At 47.2% G+C, this 19,637-nt stretch overlaps 1 protein-coding gene across 2 annotated transcripts in view; it reads left to right on the forward strand.

The window, feature by feature from the left end:
- Nucleotides 1-19,637, forward strand: part of BCORL1 (BCL6 corepressor like 1) — a 69,437-nt gene that overhangs the window by 34,388 nt on the left and 15,412 nt on the right. For both annotated transcript variants that reach the window (XM_058292302.2, XM_058292300.2), the window contains 5 exons: nucleotides 5,435-5,600; nucleotides 6,665-6,745; nucleotides 8,761-9,150; nucleotides 14,181-14,404; nucleotides 18,557-18,775. In XM_058292302.2, coding sequence (XP_058148285.1) covers nucleotides 5,435-5,600; nucleotides 6,665-6,745; nucleotides 8,761-9,150; nucleotides 14,181-14,404; nucleotides 18,557-18,775 — 1,080 coding nt within the window. The remainder of the gene's footprint in view (nucleotides 1-5,434; nucleotides 5,601-6,664; nucleotides 6,746-8,760; nucleotides 9,151-14,180; nucleotides 14,405-18,556; nucleotides 18,776-19,637) is intronic.

Here is a 19,637-nt window from a genome sequence, read left to right on the forward strand (position 1 = left end):
AGGCATTATCACTTGAGCCACATACACTTCCCTCTCCCTCACTTTTGAAAGACAGTTTTGCTGGATGTTAGAATTCTTGGTTGGCAATTTTTTGCATTCAACACTTGAAATATGTCTTCCCATTGTCTTCTTGCCTCCATGGTTTTTGATGAGAAATTGGTGCTTAATCCTATTGAAGCTCCTTTTCACATGGTACATTGCTTCTCTCTTATAGCTCTCAGAATTCTCTATTCTTGGCATTTGAAAGTTTGATTATACTATCCCATTGTGTGGGTCTATTTGTGTTTATCCTGTTTGGAGTTCATTGAGCATCTTGAATGTGTGTGTGTGTAGGTCTTTCATTAGATTCAGAAGATTTTCACCTATTATTACTTTGAATATTCTTTCTGCCCTTTTCTTTTTTTTCTTTTCTTCTGGGACACCCATAATGCATATATTGGTACACTTGATGGTGTTGCACAGGTTGCTCAGGTTCTGTTTACTTTACTTCTTTCTGCTCCTCAGACTGGATGATTTCAATGTTTTTATATTCAACAAATTCTTCTGCCAGCTCTAATATACTATTGAACCCCTCCAGGAAACTTAATTTCTGTTACTGTGGTCTTCAGCTCTGTTTGGGTCCTTTTCATAATTTTCATGTCTCTATTGATACTCTTTGTGCTCATCTCTCACGTTCCTGATTCCCTTTAGTGCTTTGTCTATGTTTTCCTTCAGTTTTTTGAGCATATTGTGGACCATTTTTAAAAAAAGTCTTTGTCTGGTATGTCCCAGGTCTGGTCCTCTTCATTGATGGTTTCTAATAATTTAATCTTCTCCTTTGTCTGGGTCATTGCTTCCTGTTTCTTCATATGTTTTGTAATCTTTTGTTGAAACCTGGACAGTTTAATATTTTAATGTGTTATTGCAAAGAAGAAGGAAGAAAAGAATACACCCTTTCCAGCCTCTGCAGGTTGACCTGTGTATGTCCTCTCCTTCAGAGCTTATTATACAGTGAGTTGAGAGAATAGCTCCAGGCCAAAGCGTAGGGTCCTCTGTGTTCCTTTCTGTGACTACATCTTGTCTTGGGTATGTGTGTGTGGCCCTAAGCATTACCATTCCCGTGTTTACTGATATAAATGTCCCCTCTTTCCTAGGATATAGTTTCTTCATGGTCCCAGGCCTTGCACTGTATGTCCTATAGCCAGCAATCCCTTGCCCCAGGTAGCACGACCTGACTGTTGTCCCATAGCATTCTGTAGGAGAGCTCAGTGAGCTGCCTTCTATACACAGGGCAAGTTCTGTGACGGCAAGTCCCTCAGGCCACCACCAGACAGATTGGGCCAGACATACATGCTCCTAATACGTGCACAAGGGTTACTCTGCTCCGACCAGTACCGGGACTAGGGATCCGCCCTAGGAATGCCAGCAGCTCCACACCCAGCCAGTCATGGGTGGTGGAGGGTCCAGACAGGGTGCCGTGAGGTCCTGCCACATTTTTTAACCAGTAAATTTTATTTAATACATATTAAGCATAAATCCATCCAAAGTGTACAGTCACTGGTATTCAGTATAATCACATAGTTTTGCATTCATCACTTCAGTCATTTATAGAGCATTTTCATTATCTAATAATAATAATAAACAACAAAAAACAAAAAACTCATCGCCTCTCAATCTGTGCTTCTCCTGCTCTACATAGCTGCTATTCTGTTTCCATCTCTCTAGCTTATTGTGGTATTTATATTTTGTAAAAACAGTCTTATATATGCAATATCACCCATATTCTTATTTTTTTTCAGGGAGGTACAGGGATTGAACCTGAGACTTTATACGTGAGAGGCAGGCACTCAACCACTGAGCTTCATCTGTACCCCACCCATATTCTTATTTTACATGATGTTTCTCTGTGTTATACAGTCCCATGTTACATTTTCTAGCTTTTCTTTTAGTAATATACATGGCGGTCCTACCACTTTTAAGTAGCCTTTTTTTTTTTCTCCCCTGAGTTGGGTCCCTTATCTGTTTGCTCATTGCTTTGCTTATTTGCTCTTTTGGTTTTTCTCATTGTCTGCTTGTTTTATTCTTTAGGAGGCACTGGAAACCGAACCTAGGACCTCCCATGTGGGAGACGGGCACTCAATTGCTTGAGCCACATCTGTTCTCTGCTCATTTGTTTTTGCTCTTTGTCTCCTTATTCTTTTGTTCTGTGTCTGCTCATTGTTTTTGCTTGTTGTCTGCTTGTTGTTTGCTTGTTTTCTTTAGCAGGCACTGGGAACCCCTGTGGGAGGCGGGTGCTCAACTGCATGAGCCCCATCTGCTCCCAGTAGACTTTCTTTTGATTTGGTGCTTGCCCTGTTCCTGCAGTCCTTTAACTGTTTAGAAGGATTTTTATGCCAGCTCTTGTTGGTTGTTCAAAGTTTCTGTGTGTTTGGAGGGGGTGGCGAGGGACAGAGCCCTGAAGTATCTCACTCCACCATCTTTTTTTTTTTTTAAGATTTATTTTTATTTATTTAATTCCCCTCCCCTCCGCAGGTTGTCTGTTTTCTGTGTCTTTTTGCTGCGTCTTGTTTCTTTGTCCGCTTCTGTTGTCGTCAGCGGCACGGGAAATGTGGGCGGCGCCATTCCTCGGCAGGCTGCCCCCTCCTTTGCGCTGGGCGGCTCTCCTTACAGGTGCACTTCTTGGGCGTGGGGCTCCCCTACGCGGGGGACACCCCTGCGTGGCACGGCACTCCTTGCGCGCATCAGCACTGCGCATGGGCCAGCTCCACATGGGTCAAGGAGGCCTGGGGTTTGAACCGCGGACCTCCCATGTGGTAGACGGACGCCCCATCCACTGGGCCAAAGTCCGTTTCCCTCCACCATCTTGATTCTATGGGATTTCTTTTTGGGTTGATGAAAATATTCTGGAATTTGATAGTTATGATGTTCACACAACTTGTGAATATACTAAAAAAGACTGAATTGTACACTTAAATAAGGGAGTTGCATGGTATATTTCAATAAATGATATTTCATTAGAGCTGTTATTTAAGACAAGATTCATTGAGATGAGATATGTACATGCTTAGAACAGTGCCTGGCACATATAAGTGATCAGATAAATGTTGGCGGCTGCTGTTACTATTGTTAGTATTACTACAAACAAAATAGATGTGATCCCTGCCCTCATGGAGCTTATGTTGTACGGATGACTCAGTCATTGGCAGACACCACCCCTTCCTGTAAATATATATAAATATATAAATATATATATATATATGTATATATTACATGAGCAGTTCACTGAGCCTACTGACAGGTGCAGATGGCAAGGAATATAAGGTTACAGGACCAGGGGCTTGAAGCAACCCTTGGTGACTGCCGTAATGATAGAGTAAATGTCCGTTTTCTAGTTTCTTGAGAAAGAAACCATTGCCAAGCAAACCAAGATCAGGTGTTCATTCCAAACAACTCCTTTCAGGGCACAGCCAAGATATCAGAAGAGTCTCCTGCTTCCTATTGCACCTGCCCCAAGGCCTAGCAGAATCCTGCAGGGCCTTCTGAATCATCAGCAAAGATATTTCTGCTTCATTTGGTGCTGGGTTTATTTTCTCGTCTCCTCATCCTTTGGAAAATTCTTTGGAAAATATTTCAAAACTGTTAATCAGAACATTCATCTTAACGAGGTTTCCCCATCCTCCCAACTTTTTGCATAAGTCGCAGTGTACAATACATTTTTACTTTCAGTGCTGCCCTTGTAGAAGTAACAGAAATCCCTTCTAGATGTTTTACTTGTTTTTGTCTGTCTAAGGAAGTAAAACTTAACGATCTGTACTTGAAAGAGCCAGCTAAAAATGATATTCAGGAATAAATAGGACATGTTCAAATGTGTGTGCATTTGACTTTCTTCTCCCTGACTTACAATGGTTTTCTCCACCCATACCTGAAGGTCAAGTTTAAGCAGCAGCTGCCCATCTTCCTCTTTGCTCCTCAGTTCTTTCTTTCTCCTAACACTTTTGTTTGTTGGAACTGGTGGTAAGCAAAGGGGAAACTGAGCTCAACTTGAATTTTCAGCTCAGCCCTCTGTAGAATGAGAAGGAGGAGGAAGTCATGGGATGGAGGGCATCCCTAGAATTTGATGGGCAAAATGGTGACTCCCTGTCCCCAGAAAATTGAGATCCCCTGCCCCCACAGAAAATGTTCCATCAACAAGATAATCTTCCATTCTCTTAACTGAGCTAGATGGTGTTGATCTTCTTGAAGAAGATCAAGGGAAAAGCTTCAAGCAGATCCAACTCTTCCTTTCCTGCCAGGACCTGCTTTTATTGCTAAAGCCTTATTTGCTTATTTTGCACACCTTGGATACTAGAATACTGAAACTCCCTACATTGCCCTGTTTCTTGTTTGGTGGCATGGAGAGACCTCAAAACTTGGGAGAGTAAGTGGCGACTCTTCTTTGGCCGAGAGTGTTCTTGTCAGTGTGTTAGCATGGCCATTGGGCCTAATGGATGCACTGGGGAGTGGCGCTGAGCAATAAACAGTCAAAGAAGCAAGTCGGGAAGGAGAGGTAGTGAGAGCTGGTGCGAAGAGGCCCAGGCTGGAGGCCAGGAGTCCTGGGTCTTAATCCCAGCCTTACCACTCACTTTCTTAGTGCAAGCGCAAGTTACCCAACTTCCAGGTTTGCCTGGTCAGTGGCAAACCCTGAATGAGTCGACTCACTGGGCTGTGTGTTGCCCTGGGCGAATCATTTACCCTCTTGTCTTGGAGCCTCAGTTTCCTCATCCGTTGAATGGGATGATACTAACTTCTCCTCTCAGGGTTGCTGGGAGGGTAAAAGCAAATAATAAAGGCAAGAGCGTTGGGAAAAACTACAAGGGATGCAGAGGGTAAAGGGGCATAATTAATAATGCCTGGGCTTTTTTGTTGTCTTTCTGAAGTACAGGGAGGCTTGAATTGTTGCTCCAGCATTGTATTTTCTTCTTGCCTTAGTTGAGTCTATTTTCTTGTATTACTTTACACATGAAAATAGGCAATTTTTCTTGAGTTGGCTCGTACTGAGAGTCTTTCTAGTTGTTAGTATCAGTACCCTTCACAGTCATGTTATTTGAACAATTTCACCAGTTAACTTACAGAAGAGGCATTTTGTTTTATGCCCATCTCTCCTTTGCTGTTCAGATATAGAGTAGGGGATCCAGACTGCACACCTTCGTAGACCCTGTAAACCTATTTAAAGCAATGGCGTGTGGGTGCCTACCCAGATTAGCTGGGGCACTGGGTTCAGTCCAAAAAAAAATAGCCTCTCTATCCCACTGTGGAAGGCAGCAGGCAGGCCCTTCGTCCCTCACCCCCATCTTGGGCAGCTTGGACCGTGTGTCAGAAATGGGAGGACGTGGCTCACCATTAGGAGAGCTTGCTTCAGACGTGAAACTGACCTCTTGCTCCTCCCCCCGCCCACCGTCTCTCTACCTCTGCTCAGTGCCGGAAGCAACCCAGTGACCCCCAGGAGCCCACCAAGAAAAGCCCCCGGGGGGCTTCAGATTCAGGAAAAGAGCACAACGGAGTCAGGGTAAAGCACAAGCACCGGAAGCCAACAAAGCCAGAGTCCCAGTCTCCAGGAAAACGAGCCGATGGCCACGAGGAAGGTAGGCCCTAAAGACCTGGCCCTTCGGGCTGGGCTGGACAGGGAACCCTATGGCAGGTGTGTGTGGGGAGGGCGTGAAACAAACTAGAAGACTGAGTTCCCGTCACTAGGGAAGGAACATGTAATTAGACTTAATTGACACCTCTGAGGTCAAAGGCCTGAGAGAAAGGAGTAGGGCTTATTCTGCATACCCCAGACACTAGAATAAGGCACACTCTGGAGGTCAAAGGGGAGCGGTTTTCAGTGAGATAGAAGTCTATCCTACAACAGAGGAGCCAACCCATTACCCTGAAGTGGGTCTTAACTTCAATGAAGAAACAGGTTTCAGGGGAATTTAGAAGAAGACAACAGAATAGGGGTTCATTTCACTGTTGACTCTACCCCTGTGTAAACTCACAGACTCCTAGTAGAAAAAGTTAAACATAGCTAGGAGGCCTCAGGCATCCTAAACGCTTTATTACTTAGGTAGCTACAGGATGTTTAGGGAAGAGGCTGTGCACAGCCTGCACATGCTGCCACAGACTGTGCCTCTGCATACTCATCAGAGAGAGTCTCCCAGCTATTCCTGACCACAGGAATCTGTGTTCGTGGTCTTGCCTGTCTGATATGACCCACCTTTCTAGTCTGTTCTCTTACAGCAGTTTTCCTCTGCTCGCCGCTCTCTACTCCCATCTTCCTCACTCAATCCTCTAAGCTTCCTCAAGGTTTGGGACCTGCTGCAGCTCAGTTCAAACTCTGTGGAGTTTGCAGTGGCCTCAGAGTCTTACAGCAGTCAGTCAGGCCTTCTACTTTGCCGCAGGCTGTTGCATGGATTCCATGCCCTCTGTTTTTGTAGTGTCAGCAAAAATGACCAAACCCCCAGTTCTCAAAATCCATCAAGAAATGCTCCTTCTCTAGAAGAGATATGCATGTGATCAGAGCATAGGGGGAGCTAGTAAATGTAACGCAGCGTAAACAGAAACCTTCCCTTGAGTTTTGCACCTGAGCCTCTCAGGTGGGTTTCCCGGTTTTCAGACTCTGATTGTGTTTCCTTACCTTCTGCCCTGAAACCACACCGGACCCCAGGTTCCTTGGAAAAGAAGGCCAAGAGCAGTTTCCGTGACTTCATCCCAGTGGTTCTGAGCACTCGGACGCGGAGCCAGTCTGGTGAGTGAGTCCTCAGAGGTGGCGGCCCACCTTGACATCTTCTCTGAAAAGAGCAGTTGCAATCTGGTTGTGAGGTTTTGCCTTTGGCCCACGTGGAAGGTCAGGAATTTGATTCACTGTGCCAAGGTGCCTGGTTCCTGGCAAAGGCAAGAGGGCCCATGAGGAGTGGGAGTGGGCATTGCCCACAATCTGGGGACTCTTTGCTTAGCTTTTCAGAACAGGGATCTGACATCACATGCAGGGAGACAGTGGCATAAGGAGGAAAGTGCTGTGCCACTCAGGAAAGCCAGTTCTCCAAGTTTTGGCAGCTGATGATTCTTGGGGCCATCTCAGGCACAGCTATTTAACCTCTGGGCCTTAGTCTTGCTGCCCTATGTGACAACGTCATCAGAATTGGAGATGGTCATTGCAGCATCAGGGCTAGCAGAATCACATTTGGTCCCTTGAATTTGTATTGTTCAAGGCCGAGTGTCTGAAAAAATGATAGCACTTTCAGGTCGCCCTGTCTTCTGCTCGCTTCCATGTTGGTGCCTAAGGCTAGAGATGGTTGCCCTGATTCACCCAGATTTCCATGCAAATTGGATAGAATGGGGAAGCAGAGTGCAGTGTAAACTGAGTTATCTAACATTCTATTAACTGGCACCTCAGCACATGGAGAGTGTGGTGGTAATTGGGGCTCATAATGATGGCCTGGAGGCCTTGCAAAATCCCAAAGTATCCTCTGAATCATCAAAGAGCGATTATGTTATGGCCAGCCCCATTTGAGTGTTAAACACATTGTACTGTATTTGATTCTTTGGAAATTGGTGATCCCTGTGCAATCTCTATGGTGATTCCGTATTAAGCAGAATATTAGATTAACCAGAACACGTCGTTCCCTGCCTGGTCCATAAAATGGAAAGTTTGTGGGATATTTGCTGTCTTTAAGCGGTCTGACGGACTCTCAGCTTTGGTCAAGGGCAGCTCTGTTTTCCTTGAATCATTTCTTTCTTCTGCTGACCTTGCCTGGGTGGGGGAATTGTCAAGTTAATAGGTTGACCCGGGGAGAAAGACAGCAGTGCCTCAGAGCTGCTTGCAAGGGAGGTGTCAGATCTCCTGTAGTGCTAAACCAGGCCAATTTAGGATTGCACTTCTGTGGTTAGTGGAGTTGAAGGAAAGAGTGGGGAGAGAAAATGGCCTCTTGGCCAGGTGGCCTAGGAGGGCAGGAAAGGTGCCATCTGTACTGGGATGTTGGGCAGAGGAGGGTAAAGCGCCCACCCGGTGGTGAGGAACAGTGCCGCCTCACCTGCAGCCGGGTGGGGGGCAGTGCAGGGGAAAAAGCTCCACCCCTGCACTCATGGCAGCGCCACAGGGGGTGGGGCCAATTGAAGGGAAGAGAGCCTGGCCAAGGCTCACTAGGGGGTGACCAAACAAGGCTGTGTCACACAGGAAAGGGACTCCTTATTGCTTGGCTTTTCCTGAGATTCTGCTTTTGCGATGGTTCTGCTCACCCAGGGTGGGTCTGTCAGTGAGATTGGTGGTGCCCTGGAGTGAGCAGGGGCTGGGGCACGATACCACTGTGCCCTCCTTTCGCCCTCTACTAAACCCTGCTCTTCCCACGAGCAGGGGCCTGTGGTCCTCTCCTGCACCTTACACAATGCTTGGTGCCTTGGAAGCACTAGGTAAGAGTTTGCAGATGAATTAAAGTGACCTGGTAACATGTTTATGAGTCAGGGCATGTGTTTTCAATACCTTATACTTGTGCAAAGACTCTGTAAAGCGTTTATGGGAGAATTATCTCATCTGATCCTCAGAACAGCCCTGTGAGGTCAGGAAGGCAGAGAGCAGTATCCCTGTTTTTTTTACAGATGAGGAAACAGGAGTGAGGGAACTTGTCCAGAGGATATGGCTAATAGCTGGCCAACCTTGAACTTGAACCCAGACCTTCAAACTCCTAGCCTAGGACACTTGCTTCTACACCGTACTGTTTTCCTTTGAAAATGTACCTGACCGTCTTCTGTACATCCCGTCCACAGGAAGTATCTGTAGCTCCTTTGCTGGTATGGCAGACAGTGACATGGGAAGCCAGGAAGTCTTCCCTACAGAGGAGGAAGAGGTGGTAACCCCCACGCCAGCTAAGCGTCGAAAGGTGAGAAAGACCCAACGGGACACCCAGTACCGCAGCCACCATGCTCAGGACAAGAGTCTGCTGAGCCAGGGCCGCAGGCACCTGTGGCGAGCCCGAGAAATGCCCTGGAGGACAGAGGCTGCCCGGCAAATGTGGGACACCAATGAGGAGGAGGAGGAAGATGAGGAGGAGGGCCTGGTAAAGAGGAAGAAACGGAGACGGCAGAAGAGTCGAAAATATCAGACTGGGGAGTACCTGACTGAGCAAGAAGAAGAACAGCGGCGAAAAGGAAGAGCAGGTAAGACTGGCCAGGGGGCTGCTGCCACCCCGTCCCCAGTCCACAGCCAGCCCTCTTCTGGGGACCTTTACGCATCATGGGTGTTCCCTGGAGCCTACCTCTGCCTTCCCTACACCACCCCAAGCCTCTGCACCCATTGAAACTTGGTGCTATGATCTCCAGCTGCCAGAGGGGGTCACTCAAATCCATCCTTGAGGTACTGGCTTTGGGTTGAGATCGAGTGAGTTAGGACTCTCCTCCAGTTGAGCTGAGGACATGAAGGCCCGAGCCCTCCCATTTCTTTTAAAAGTCTGAACCTGTGGTCAAGGCCATGATGACATCTTTGGCATGGGGCAGCCCATTACAGGGAGTTCTCTGGTTGGCTTTAAAAGAGTCAGGTCCTTTTGGAGGCCAGGTTCTCCCTCAGACCAACAGAATAGCTTCAGAGAGGGGCAGGAACAATTTTTCTTACTTTGTCAAAGCCACAAAGGTTATCCGGAGGCATAGTGAAGCTTTGAGATGACCAGAGGTGGCATCGTTTTTGTTGGACCTGAGTTGGAAGAGCAAGTGGTCCAGAGAAAGCAGGCTTTCTTTGGCCATGTCAAGTGCTGTAACTGCTATGATATGTAATCATGAGAGCACAGATGGTCATAAAAAGCTTATGTCAGTATGTTCCATCAAGTACTATTGAGGCCTAATCCAAGAGTGGATTTCTTAAATGATCAAAAAGCACATCTTGGAGCACCATAAAAACACACATACTTACCCCCTGTCCCCAATATCTGCCCTTGAATCACCAATTGATTATTTTCTACAATATATTTGTCCAGAGCTGCAGGTAAACACCTGTAGTTTCCTTATTAGCGAAAACTAAATGTATATTGAAAGGGTAATACATTCTGGGTTTACTAAAATGCAAAAAAAGGCTTAACCTCATTTCTGGATCTCAGAGGATGGATGGACACATATATATATATAAAACCTGTCCCTATACTCAAGAGAGAAATGGATTTAATTTTCATCAACTACATGAGAGAGTAGGGACAATTGTCTCTTTCTTCTGCAAGACCCATTATTGGTTGGTCAGGAATGAAGCACTGGCCTCATCCACTTGTATTGGGACAAAGAGGTACTTTTGGGTCATCTCATCTCTACAGAAGGCCGGTTTCCTAGTTGAGAAGTTTCCTACAGAACTTATCAGTTCTTAGAACCAGAAGGACCTTAAGGTTGCCTAGTGCAGTTACCCACCCAATGCAGAGCTCTTCGCAGCATGCTTGATAGGTAGCCTTTGCTCAGGCACCTCCAGTAATATGGAGAACACCACTTATCAAGGCACTCTGTGTAAAGATTTGGGGGCATCTCCACTTATTGAAAATTAGTCCATTCTCCCTTCATGTATGTGGCTAAGGGTTTTGAGTTGAGGCAGTTGGCTTTGGTATGCAGTCTGATCACCTTCCTCCAGATAGGAAGATGGTATTTTCATGAAGAAACTGCCTGACAAGCAACTGTCTTCTCAGAAAATTCCAATCCCTCCTACAACCATCTATCTTTCAGAAAGAGAATCAGGCAAAGTCTAAGCTATGCAGGTCACCTTACTCCTGTCTGAGCCCTGCGTCCTTTCCTTTCACCCTTTTTGACCTGTGGAGGTAATAGGAAGAGCCATTTCCACTCATATACTTCTACCCTCGCTCTCTGTTCCTCTCCACACTGCTGTAAAACCCTTGCTCCTCGGCAGTTTAATAAGCCTCAGAGCACGGGTAGATGGGGGTGGGAGGGTGTTTCTTTTCCTGTGGCATAAAAGCTGTAATACGGCTTCCCCATGTTTCCTGAGGTCCTCATAAGGCAGGTTCTGTTCCTTCCTCTTTTACTTCAGCCCAAACTTACTGCATCAAAAGCCCTGGTTGAGAATATTCTGGCTGGGGGCACCATTAGAGACTATCTAGCACAGCAGTTCTTGGACAGATTGTGGGGACCTGCTGGTGGGTTGGGGTTAGTTGGGAGAAAGGTGTGGTATTATGGCTGGTTCTCTAAGAGCTGTCCATAACCTATAGCCAATTCTTTGGTCTGTAATGATGACTTTGCGCATCCAAATCTGCCGGAAAAATGTACACATGAGAGCATGTGTTAATTCAGGGTGATGAGTTGAGAACCCTTGGATCTCACTCGACTCCCTCATTGTAGAAATGGGAGAAACTGAGGGAGGCGGCAGTTATTTGCATCACAGATGTGCTGATCTTTGGCAATGTGCTGCTCAGCATGGCCATCGGTTTTATGGAGGATACCAAGAAGGTATGTCCCCTACCTAAACAACTGGCTCTTGAAGAACCCAATAGTGATTGTTATACTCTTTATTTATTTATTTAAAATTTTTTTTTAAAGTACCAGGGCCAGGCGTTGAACCTGGGACTTCATAAGTGGGAAGCCGGCTAGCACTCAACTACTAAGCTATATCAGCTTTCCCGAGTTGGTTTTTTCGTTTGTTGTTTGTTTTGTTTTTAGAAGGTACCAACAATTGAACCTGGAAGCAGGTGCTTGACAGCTTGAGCAACATCCATTTCCCTGTCTTACTCTTTGTAGCACTTTATAAAGGAGTTTTGCATATATTACCTCATTTAATTCTCATGCTGGCCCTAGGATGTGGATAATAGTCTCCCCATTTTAAAGATATGGAAACTGAGGTTCAGAGAGATTGACTTGCCTCTGGTCGGTCACTCGGTTAGTGGTCAGGCCAGTAATCCATATAACATGGGTGTTAGGGGATAAGGGTAAACACCATCTATCCCTCCTATGTGTGGGGTTTTGGACAGACCCTGTGGAATGATGCACTTGATAATGGAATTCACAGCAGGCCTTTTTGAAATTAGAATGAGCTTTGTTCAGTGAGCTGTGACTAGAGTTATAGCTGTTGCCCAGTGTGTTCCAGTGGCACAAGTGACTTGATTCCCAACTGGGGAAGGCAGCGGGTTTCTGCCACTGACTGCCAGCTAAGTAGACAAATGGCACCTTCTGGTTTCAGGTAGTTTATCTTGGCTTTGCTCTTTGTGCCCTCAGAGGGTGGCAAATAGTACAGTCAGGTGGGTAGAGCTGAGGCTGTGAAGGAAGCATTCTCCATTTACTGTCCACCCCAATATACTTCACAGTTAACTTCAGCAGAGCTGCTAAATTTGTCTTCACAATAGAGTGGAGACAAAGGGGATGGAAGAAAAGCCAACAAGAAAGTTCTGATTTGCTCTGGGCTTTGAGAAAATCCCTTTTTTTTTTTTAAAGATTTATTTTATTTATTTATTTCACACCCCCACCCCACCCCTGTTGTCTGCTCTCTGTGTCCTATTTGCTGTGTGTTCTTCTGTGTCTGCTTGGATTCTCATTAGGCGGCTCTGGGAACCGATCCTGGGACCTTCCAGAGTGGGAGAGAGGCGATCATTCTCTTGTACCACCTCAGTTCCCTGATCTGCTGCATCTCTCATTATCTCTTCTCTGTGTCTCTTTGGCTGCATCATCTTGCTGTGACAGCTCTCCACATGGGCCAGCACTCCTTCACGGGACAGCACTCCCACGTGGGGCAGTACTTTGCACAGGCCAGCACTCTGTGTGGGCCAGCTCACCACATGGGCCAGCTTGCCTTCACCAGGAGGCCCTGGGCATCTAATCCCTGGACTCCCATATGGTAGACGGGAGCCCAACTGCTTGAGCCATATCCGCTTCCCAAGAAAATCCTTTTAAAACTACTGTCCTCTGTGGGACAAGCAGATGAGCTGTCCCCTGCTGGCAAGGCTGGGAGTTGTCTCCTGCTTGTAGAGGAGAGACTTGGGTGTTGAACTACAGGACCCGTTCAAGCAAGTGTAGTCAGCACTACAGAAGATACTGAGAGCTCTTAGCTGCACAACTTTACACTGAGATTCTTTATTTTTATTTTTATTTTATTTTATTTTTTCTTTATTTTCTTTTAAATGTTACATTAAAAAAATAAGGTCCCCATATACCCCCCACCCACCCACGCCACCCCTCCCACATCAACAAACTCTTCCATCATTGTGGCACATCCACTGCACCCGGCGATTACATTCTGGAGAACCACTGCAGCACATGGACAGCGGTCCACATTATAGTCCACACTTTCCCCCAGTCCATCCAGTGGGCCACGGCAGGACACACAACGTCTAGCATCCATCCCTGAAGCACCACCTAGGACAACTCCAAATCCTGAAAATACCCTCACACCATATCTCTTCTTCCATTTCCCAACCATCAGCAGCCACTGTGGCCACCCTCTCCACATCACTACTACAATTTCTTCCCTTACTAATCACAATATTTCCCCAGCAGAACACCAGTAAGTCCACTCTAATCCATACTCTATTCCTCCATCTTGTGGACCTGGGATGGCTATGTCCAGTCCCCCTCTACATCAAGAAGGGGTTTAGATTCCACATGGATGATGGATGCAATTCTCCTGCTTGCAGCTGTAGGCATTCTTGGCTCCCTGGTGTGGTGGTTGACCCTCTTCACCTCCCTGTCAGCTGGCCAGGGGTAAGTCCAAGAAACCAGAGGGTAGGAGGTGCAAGTCTGCTGAGGCCCAGGGCCTGGCCGTCACATGGATAGTTCAGAGATTCAGGTCTCCTGAGTATACACCAACCCAAATGCCAACCACAGGTCTGGTAAAAGTGACAGAAGAGGCATGTGTAGAAAGGTTTTATCTGAGTCCAACTCCATCACACTCAGGAACACAAACTCCAAAGTAGGCCCAACTGACATGGCCCTGAACTCCACAGCCATCTGCCTTGACCATAGAACCTGTGGGTTGCTGCAGCCCTCAGGAGAACCAGCACCTGGGTTTCCATCTACCTTGGCTGTCTCTGGTACCCTGCTGAGGCACGCATAAGCATCACCCCTGATGACCTCCCGGCTCTTTTTTGGAGATTCATAGCCATACACTGAGATTCTAATCCCCAAGGTCCTCTGATTCATCTTAGAGAGAGCTGAGAGGATAGCTTAAGCTTGTCTGTATTCCATGTCTCTGACATCCATTCTTTCCTGTTTCTCACCTTCAGATTTAAAGGCCCGTAAACAGAAGACTTCCTCCCCAAATTCGGAGCACCGCCTCAGGAACAGGAACCTTCTCTTGCCCAACAAAGCCCAGGGGATCTCGGATTCACCAAATGGTTTCCTCCCAAATAACCTTGAGGAGCCAACCTGCCTTGAAACTTCAGAAAAGCCATCAGGAAAGCGAAAATGCAAGACCAAGCACATGGCAAACGTCTCAGAAGAGGCGAAGGTGTGCAGCCAGTATGGGGAGTTGTGAGGGAGGGGAGTGGGCTAGAGGAGCCAGCTTTCCACCAGGCTCCTCAATCAATACTCTGCTGATAAAGAGAGTAAGTGGATGAGGAGGATCAAATTAAACCATATTTATTAAAGTATTTTCTACTAGTTCTGGAAGGGTTGGGGGGATTAGGAGAATGGGAACTAAAGTTAGCATTAACCATAACTACTGGCAAACGATAGGGTTTGGCTCAAGATGGCTTTTCCTCTATAATCTTTTGGATCGATCTCCTTTGGGTTAAAGATGGATTAAAGAATATGGCAGGATGTTAGCCTGATTAGCTTGTTAACATCCAATCAAGAAACTTTTGTCTGGGTCTAACTCATTGGAGAACAATCAGGGAGCTTTCTGAGTCAGTCAAGGGAGAAAACAACTTGTAGAAACTAGGATGCTGATGCCCAGATAAAGGTGGCTTGAGGGTGAGTCCTAAGGAATCACACTTGGGTCTGGGTTGTAGCCACCCTTCCCACCCCGACTCAGTGTGTTTTTCACTCCCCAGTCAGTGACCAAGTGAGAGTTCCTAGCAACCCTGTTCCAAATCAGCTTCTCTGATGTCCATGGTGTTGGAGTCCACATTTGTACCATTAGAAAAAACCCACAGTCCTCATCCTAGATGTGCTTTACCTTCGAGGGAGGTGAAGGACCAGTTTCAAATGTCTACCCACAATATCTGTTCATCATTGGCAATGAGACAAACAAAAAGTTCAACTCCAGAGCAGGGATCCCCGAGTACCAATGAAAGATGGTAGACTGCAGGTGCTTGTCTCCCCCTCCTTTCTCCTCCTCCTTCTGGAATCTAGTTCCAGCTCAGACAAGGTACTCAAGTCTATTTTCTCATCTTTAAAAATGGAGATGGTACTCCTTGCCCTTTCTATCTCACAAGGATGCTTGGGGGAACAAAGGATGCAGTGTATATGAAAGGCTTTGATGACCATAAAGTGCTCTCAGAGGGTTGCTGGGCATCCTTGCGCTTCAGGGAGAGGCGAGAATGAGGGAGCAGAGGCACGTAGTAGCAAGTAGCAGTGTCCGTTCCCTCTGACCTGTTGTGGGAGTGCTGCCTTTCACTGGGAGGATAGGGGGAAGAGTGGGAGGCTATGGTCTGTGCTAAGTACTCCGTTCACATAATCGCGGTGAATTCCCACAGCAAGAGAACCAAGGCGGGCACCGTTCTTGCCCTCATTTTCTGGTGAGGAAACTGAGGCTCAGGAAGGTAAAGGAGCTGGCACAAGGCTACTCAGAAGTCGTGAATGAGAGCCAGGATGTGTGTCTGCCTCTGGAGCACAGGCTCTTTCCATGTGCCTTTCAGACTCTGAATGGGTGGCTTCTGTCTGTATCCTGGAGACACTGGGTGTGGGGTGAGGCAGTTGGGCAGGGAAATGCTGCAACTCTGAGTAGGTCTGGCGAAAGGTGGGAGACCCAGGCCCCTGTCTCCCCCCTACCCCACTCCTCCCCGGTCACTCAGATGTCCCTGTCCCACACAAAGGTGATCAGCCATCTGATATTCAGCAGCACACGCTGGTGATTCTGTCTGGTTGTTCTGCCTGGCAGTGCGTCTGCTGAAATGTTCCTCCCAGAGAGGTTTTGTCCCTTCGCAGGGCCTCCTTTTCTCCCCCCTGCCTTTCTTTCTCTCCCAGTCACCACCACCTGCTCTAGTTGCCCCCATGGCACGGGGCTTTGTAGTGGGAAGCCAGGCGGGGGGAGGGTGGGGGAAGCTCCTACAGCACTTGGAAGCTGGAGTATTGGCCAAAGGCTCCTTCCCACCCGGGCTCAGAGCTAGGGGGAAAGGGGGAATTCCCCCACACTTACTCTTGCTCCTCCCCCTCTCAGGCAGCCTCCCTTACTTCTCTCTGGCAGCACCGGCCCCCAGAAGGAGAGTCATCCTTTGGCTCCTGGTTTGGTGTAGCTGAAACTGTGGTACTTTACCCAGCATTCTCCAGTACTGCTATTATACGACTCTCTCCTCCTGGAAATAGCAGCATTATACACTCATAGCTGGTACCTTTCTGTTAGGGATTGTACCCCTCTGCCTTTTGGAAATGGGTGACTAGAAGCAGCTTCTCACTGTCTTGGGATTTACCAGGGGAAACAAATGCCCTGGACCCTCGTCTCTTCTCTGCTGTTCCTTTCCCGGCTTCGTGTCTTTCTAGATAACTTCTCTGGTTACGCAGAGTCCTGCACATGGCTGACTTGAATCAAGTCCACAAGTATTCATTGCAGCAGTGTGCCAGCTCTGAATTAAGTGATGTAAGGAACAAAAGAGAAGACGACAGTGCTATCCATCCCCCTACTCCCCCCTCCCGAGTGTAAAAACTAGCAGGGGAGGCAAGACTCACCTGTGCAACAAGGAAGGCAGGATATTAAGAAATTGAGACAATAAGCATCACATTATGTGATTCAGACTAGGTGGCCTGGGGGCCGAGAAGGAGGAGGGCAGGAGGAATCAGGGTTGCTGGACATTGTAGAAGCCACAGGACTTAAGTGAGACCTTGATCCTCTAGAAAGATTGGATAAGTTGTCCTTTGCTGTGTAACAAATTACCCTAAAACCTTGAGGCTTAAAACAATAATAACCATGTGTTGTCTCATAGTGTTTTTTCAGGGGGAGCAGCTTAGCTGAGTGGGTCTATTTTAGGATCTCTCATGAGCATGCGGTCAAGGTGTCAGCCAGGATTACATTCATCTGAAAGCTTGACTGGAGCTGGAGTGTCTGCCTCCGAGTGGCTTCCTCACGTGACTGGCAAGTTGATGCTGGTTGTTGGCAGGAGGCCTCCTCTCCAGGTCTGCTCCAAAGGGCTGATTGAGGGTCCTCATGACATGGCAGCTGGCTTCCCCCAGAGCGAGTGATCCAGAAGAGAACAAGGCAGAAAACACAGTGTCTTTAAGGACCTAGCCATGGAAGTCAAACACCACCATTTCTGCAATCTCCTATTGGCTACACAAGTCAGCCCTGTCCAATGTAGGAGGGCCTACATAATAGCGTGAACCTCAGCAGGCAGGGCTGGCTCATGGGGGGCCAGCTTAAAGGCTGGCTACCCCAGTCTGCCCTCTGTCCTACAAATAGTCGTATTCCTCCCACATGGAAGGTATACCCACTCCTCCCAAGACCTTCTCAAAGTCTCATCCTATTATAGCTCCAACTGGAAGTTTAGAACCTCGTTGTCTAAATTGGATCCAAGTGCAGATGCGACTTCTTGTGTCTGATTCTTTGAATAAAGCTCGTGATGTGAAGATCTCTGAACTAGAGAGACAAGTTACTGTTCCCATATACCCAATGGTAGAACAGGCATAGGAACCTGCTGTAGACATTCCAGTTCATAATGGGGGCAGGGAGGGAGCCACATGGGGGCCCCTCATGAAGAAAGGACCTTAACTTTTTCTGAGCACCTACGCTGTGCATTGCTCTGGAACCTTTCCCGTTCATTATCTCAAAGACCTTACAAGGAAGGAAGGGAGACTCGGGGAGGTTGTGCCTTGCCCCAGGTGTTGTAGCTAGGGGATGGCAGAGACAAGATTCCTGAGCCTGAGCTCTTTCTACCACCCTAGATGGGAATGAGTACGATCTGGGGACATGGTGTGGTAAAAGATGAGAAAAGCCTGATGAGGGTTAGATGTGGGGGTAGGTAGTTGCAATAAGAGTGCAGGCTTTAGAAGCGGGGCTCTAGCCTGTGCAGTCAAAGATAACTCTCTCCCTCTGCTTCTCTTTACTCTCAGAATTTGCTTTGGGCTTATTTTATAGACATGTGAAAACCTCAGTGAATAGGGATTGATATAGGTAAATAAGGCATGCAGAGTGTCTGGGAGAAGCTGGGATGTCCCGGCAATCTCTGATTGTCTGTCTCTTCCCTATTCCTTGGTTTATAGGGTTCAGGATTTGAGCCTCTTAGCATCTCTCCATTGGGTAGAAATGGGTGGGAACCTGTGCTGAGCCTGGACTATTCTAGACAGCCAGTGATTGGCCCATCCTCTAGCCTCAAACCTGACATTGGTCTGGGCCATTTGGGGTATTGTCAGTAGAGCACAAGATAGGTGGAGATGAGGTGAGATGGCCTTGGGGGGAGTGGCTGCTACTGTTGCTTCACCTGACCCAGTCCTACCTCTGTGCTTTCAGGGCAAAGGTCGTTGGAGCCAGCAGAAGACACGATCTCCCAAATCTGCCCCAGCGAAGCCCACAGAACCATGTACACCCTCTAAGTCCCGAAGTGCCGGCCCAGAGGAAGCCTCAGAGTCACCTATGGCCCGGCAGATCCCCCCGGAGGCACGGCGACTCATAGTGAATAAAAATGCTGGCGAGACCCTCCTGCAGCGGGCAGCACGTCTTGGCTATAAGGTGAGGGGCTCCCTGACCCTAGGATGCCGTCGGCCTCAATATCTATGGAGAAACTTTTCTCTGTTGACTCTTTTGTGGCTTGGGCAGGACTTTGTTTAGGGCTTGAGCCTGGGCTGGTCTTCTCTGCCCAAAAGGTGCTCTGGAGCTGCCTTTCCCCTTGCCCAATTTGTGTGTGGGAATACAAACTTATAAGAAGGTCGATTTAGGATGAACGTAATTGAAATGGTAACACAATATTTTTCAGTACATTCCTAGGCCAGAAATGGGATTTTTGGATTTTCACATTGTCTGAAATTTTCCCTGTGTGGTGGCCCCCCCTCTCAGAGAGGATCAAGGGATGGTTACTCTTCACTCTTCATTGCCTCCTCCAATATCCCCTCTTTTCGACTTCCAGTAGAAAAAGGGCTGGGAATATGTTGATGGGGGCAGGGCTGAGCTAACCCCATCTTATACTGCTTCCCTGTGGATTGGAAAGGAAGCCAGGAAGGAAACTGAGGTTTATTGAACACCTCTTCTGTTGTATGAAGACCTTTGATTACTTAATGTCATTTAATCGTCACAGTAAGCCTGGGAGGTCAATTTTATTATGCCCATTTTACAGATGAGAAAATCAGGGCTTAGCAATATTAAAATGATTAGTCTAAGATAGCCCAATTAATACATACATATATACATAGACATATATGTGTACATATTTAGATGTACACACATATTCAGACATAATGCATGTCTGAATTCAAACCAAGGTCTGTTTTGATTTCTAAGTGCCAGGCTAGGGATGAAAGACTGACTCAATTCCCATAACTAAATTAAGTTGTTGGACTCTTTCGGTGGCTTCCTACTTTTTTGTTTGTGTTTTTCT

This window comes from Dasypus novemcinctus, chromosome X, assembly GCF_030445035.2.
Source record: "Dasypus novemcinctus isolate mDasNov1 chromosome X, mDasNov1.1.hap2, whole genome shotgun sequence".
Taxonomy (NCBI): domain Eukaryota; kingdom Metazoa; phylum Chordata; class Mammalia; order Cingulata; family Dasypodidae; genus Dasypus; species Dasypus novemcinctus.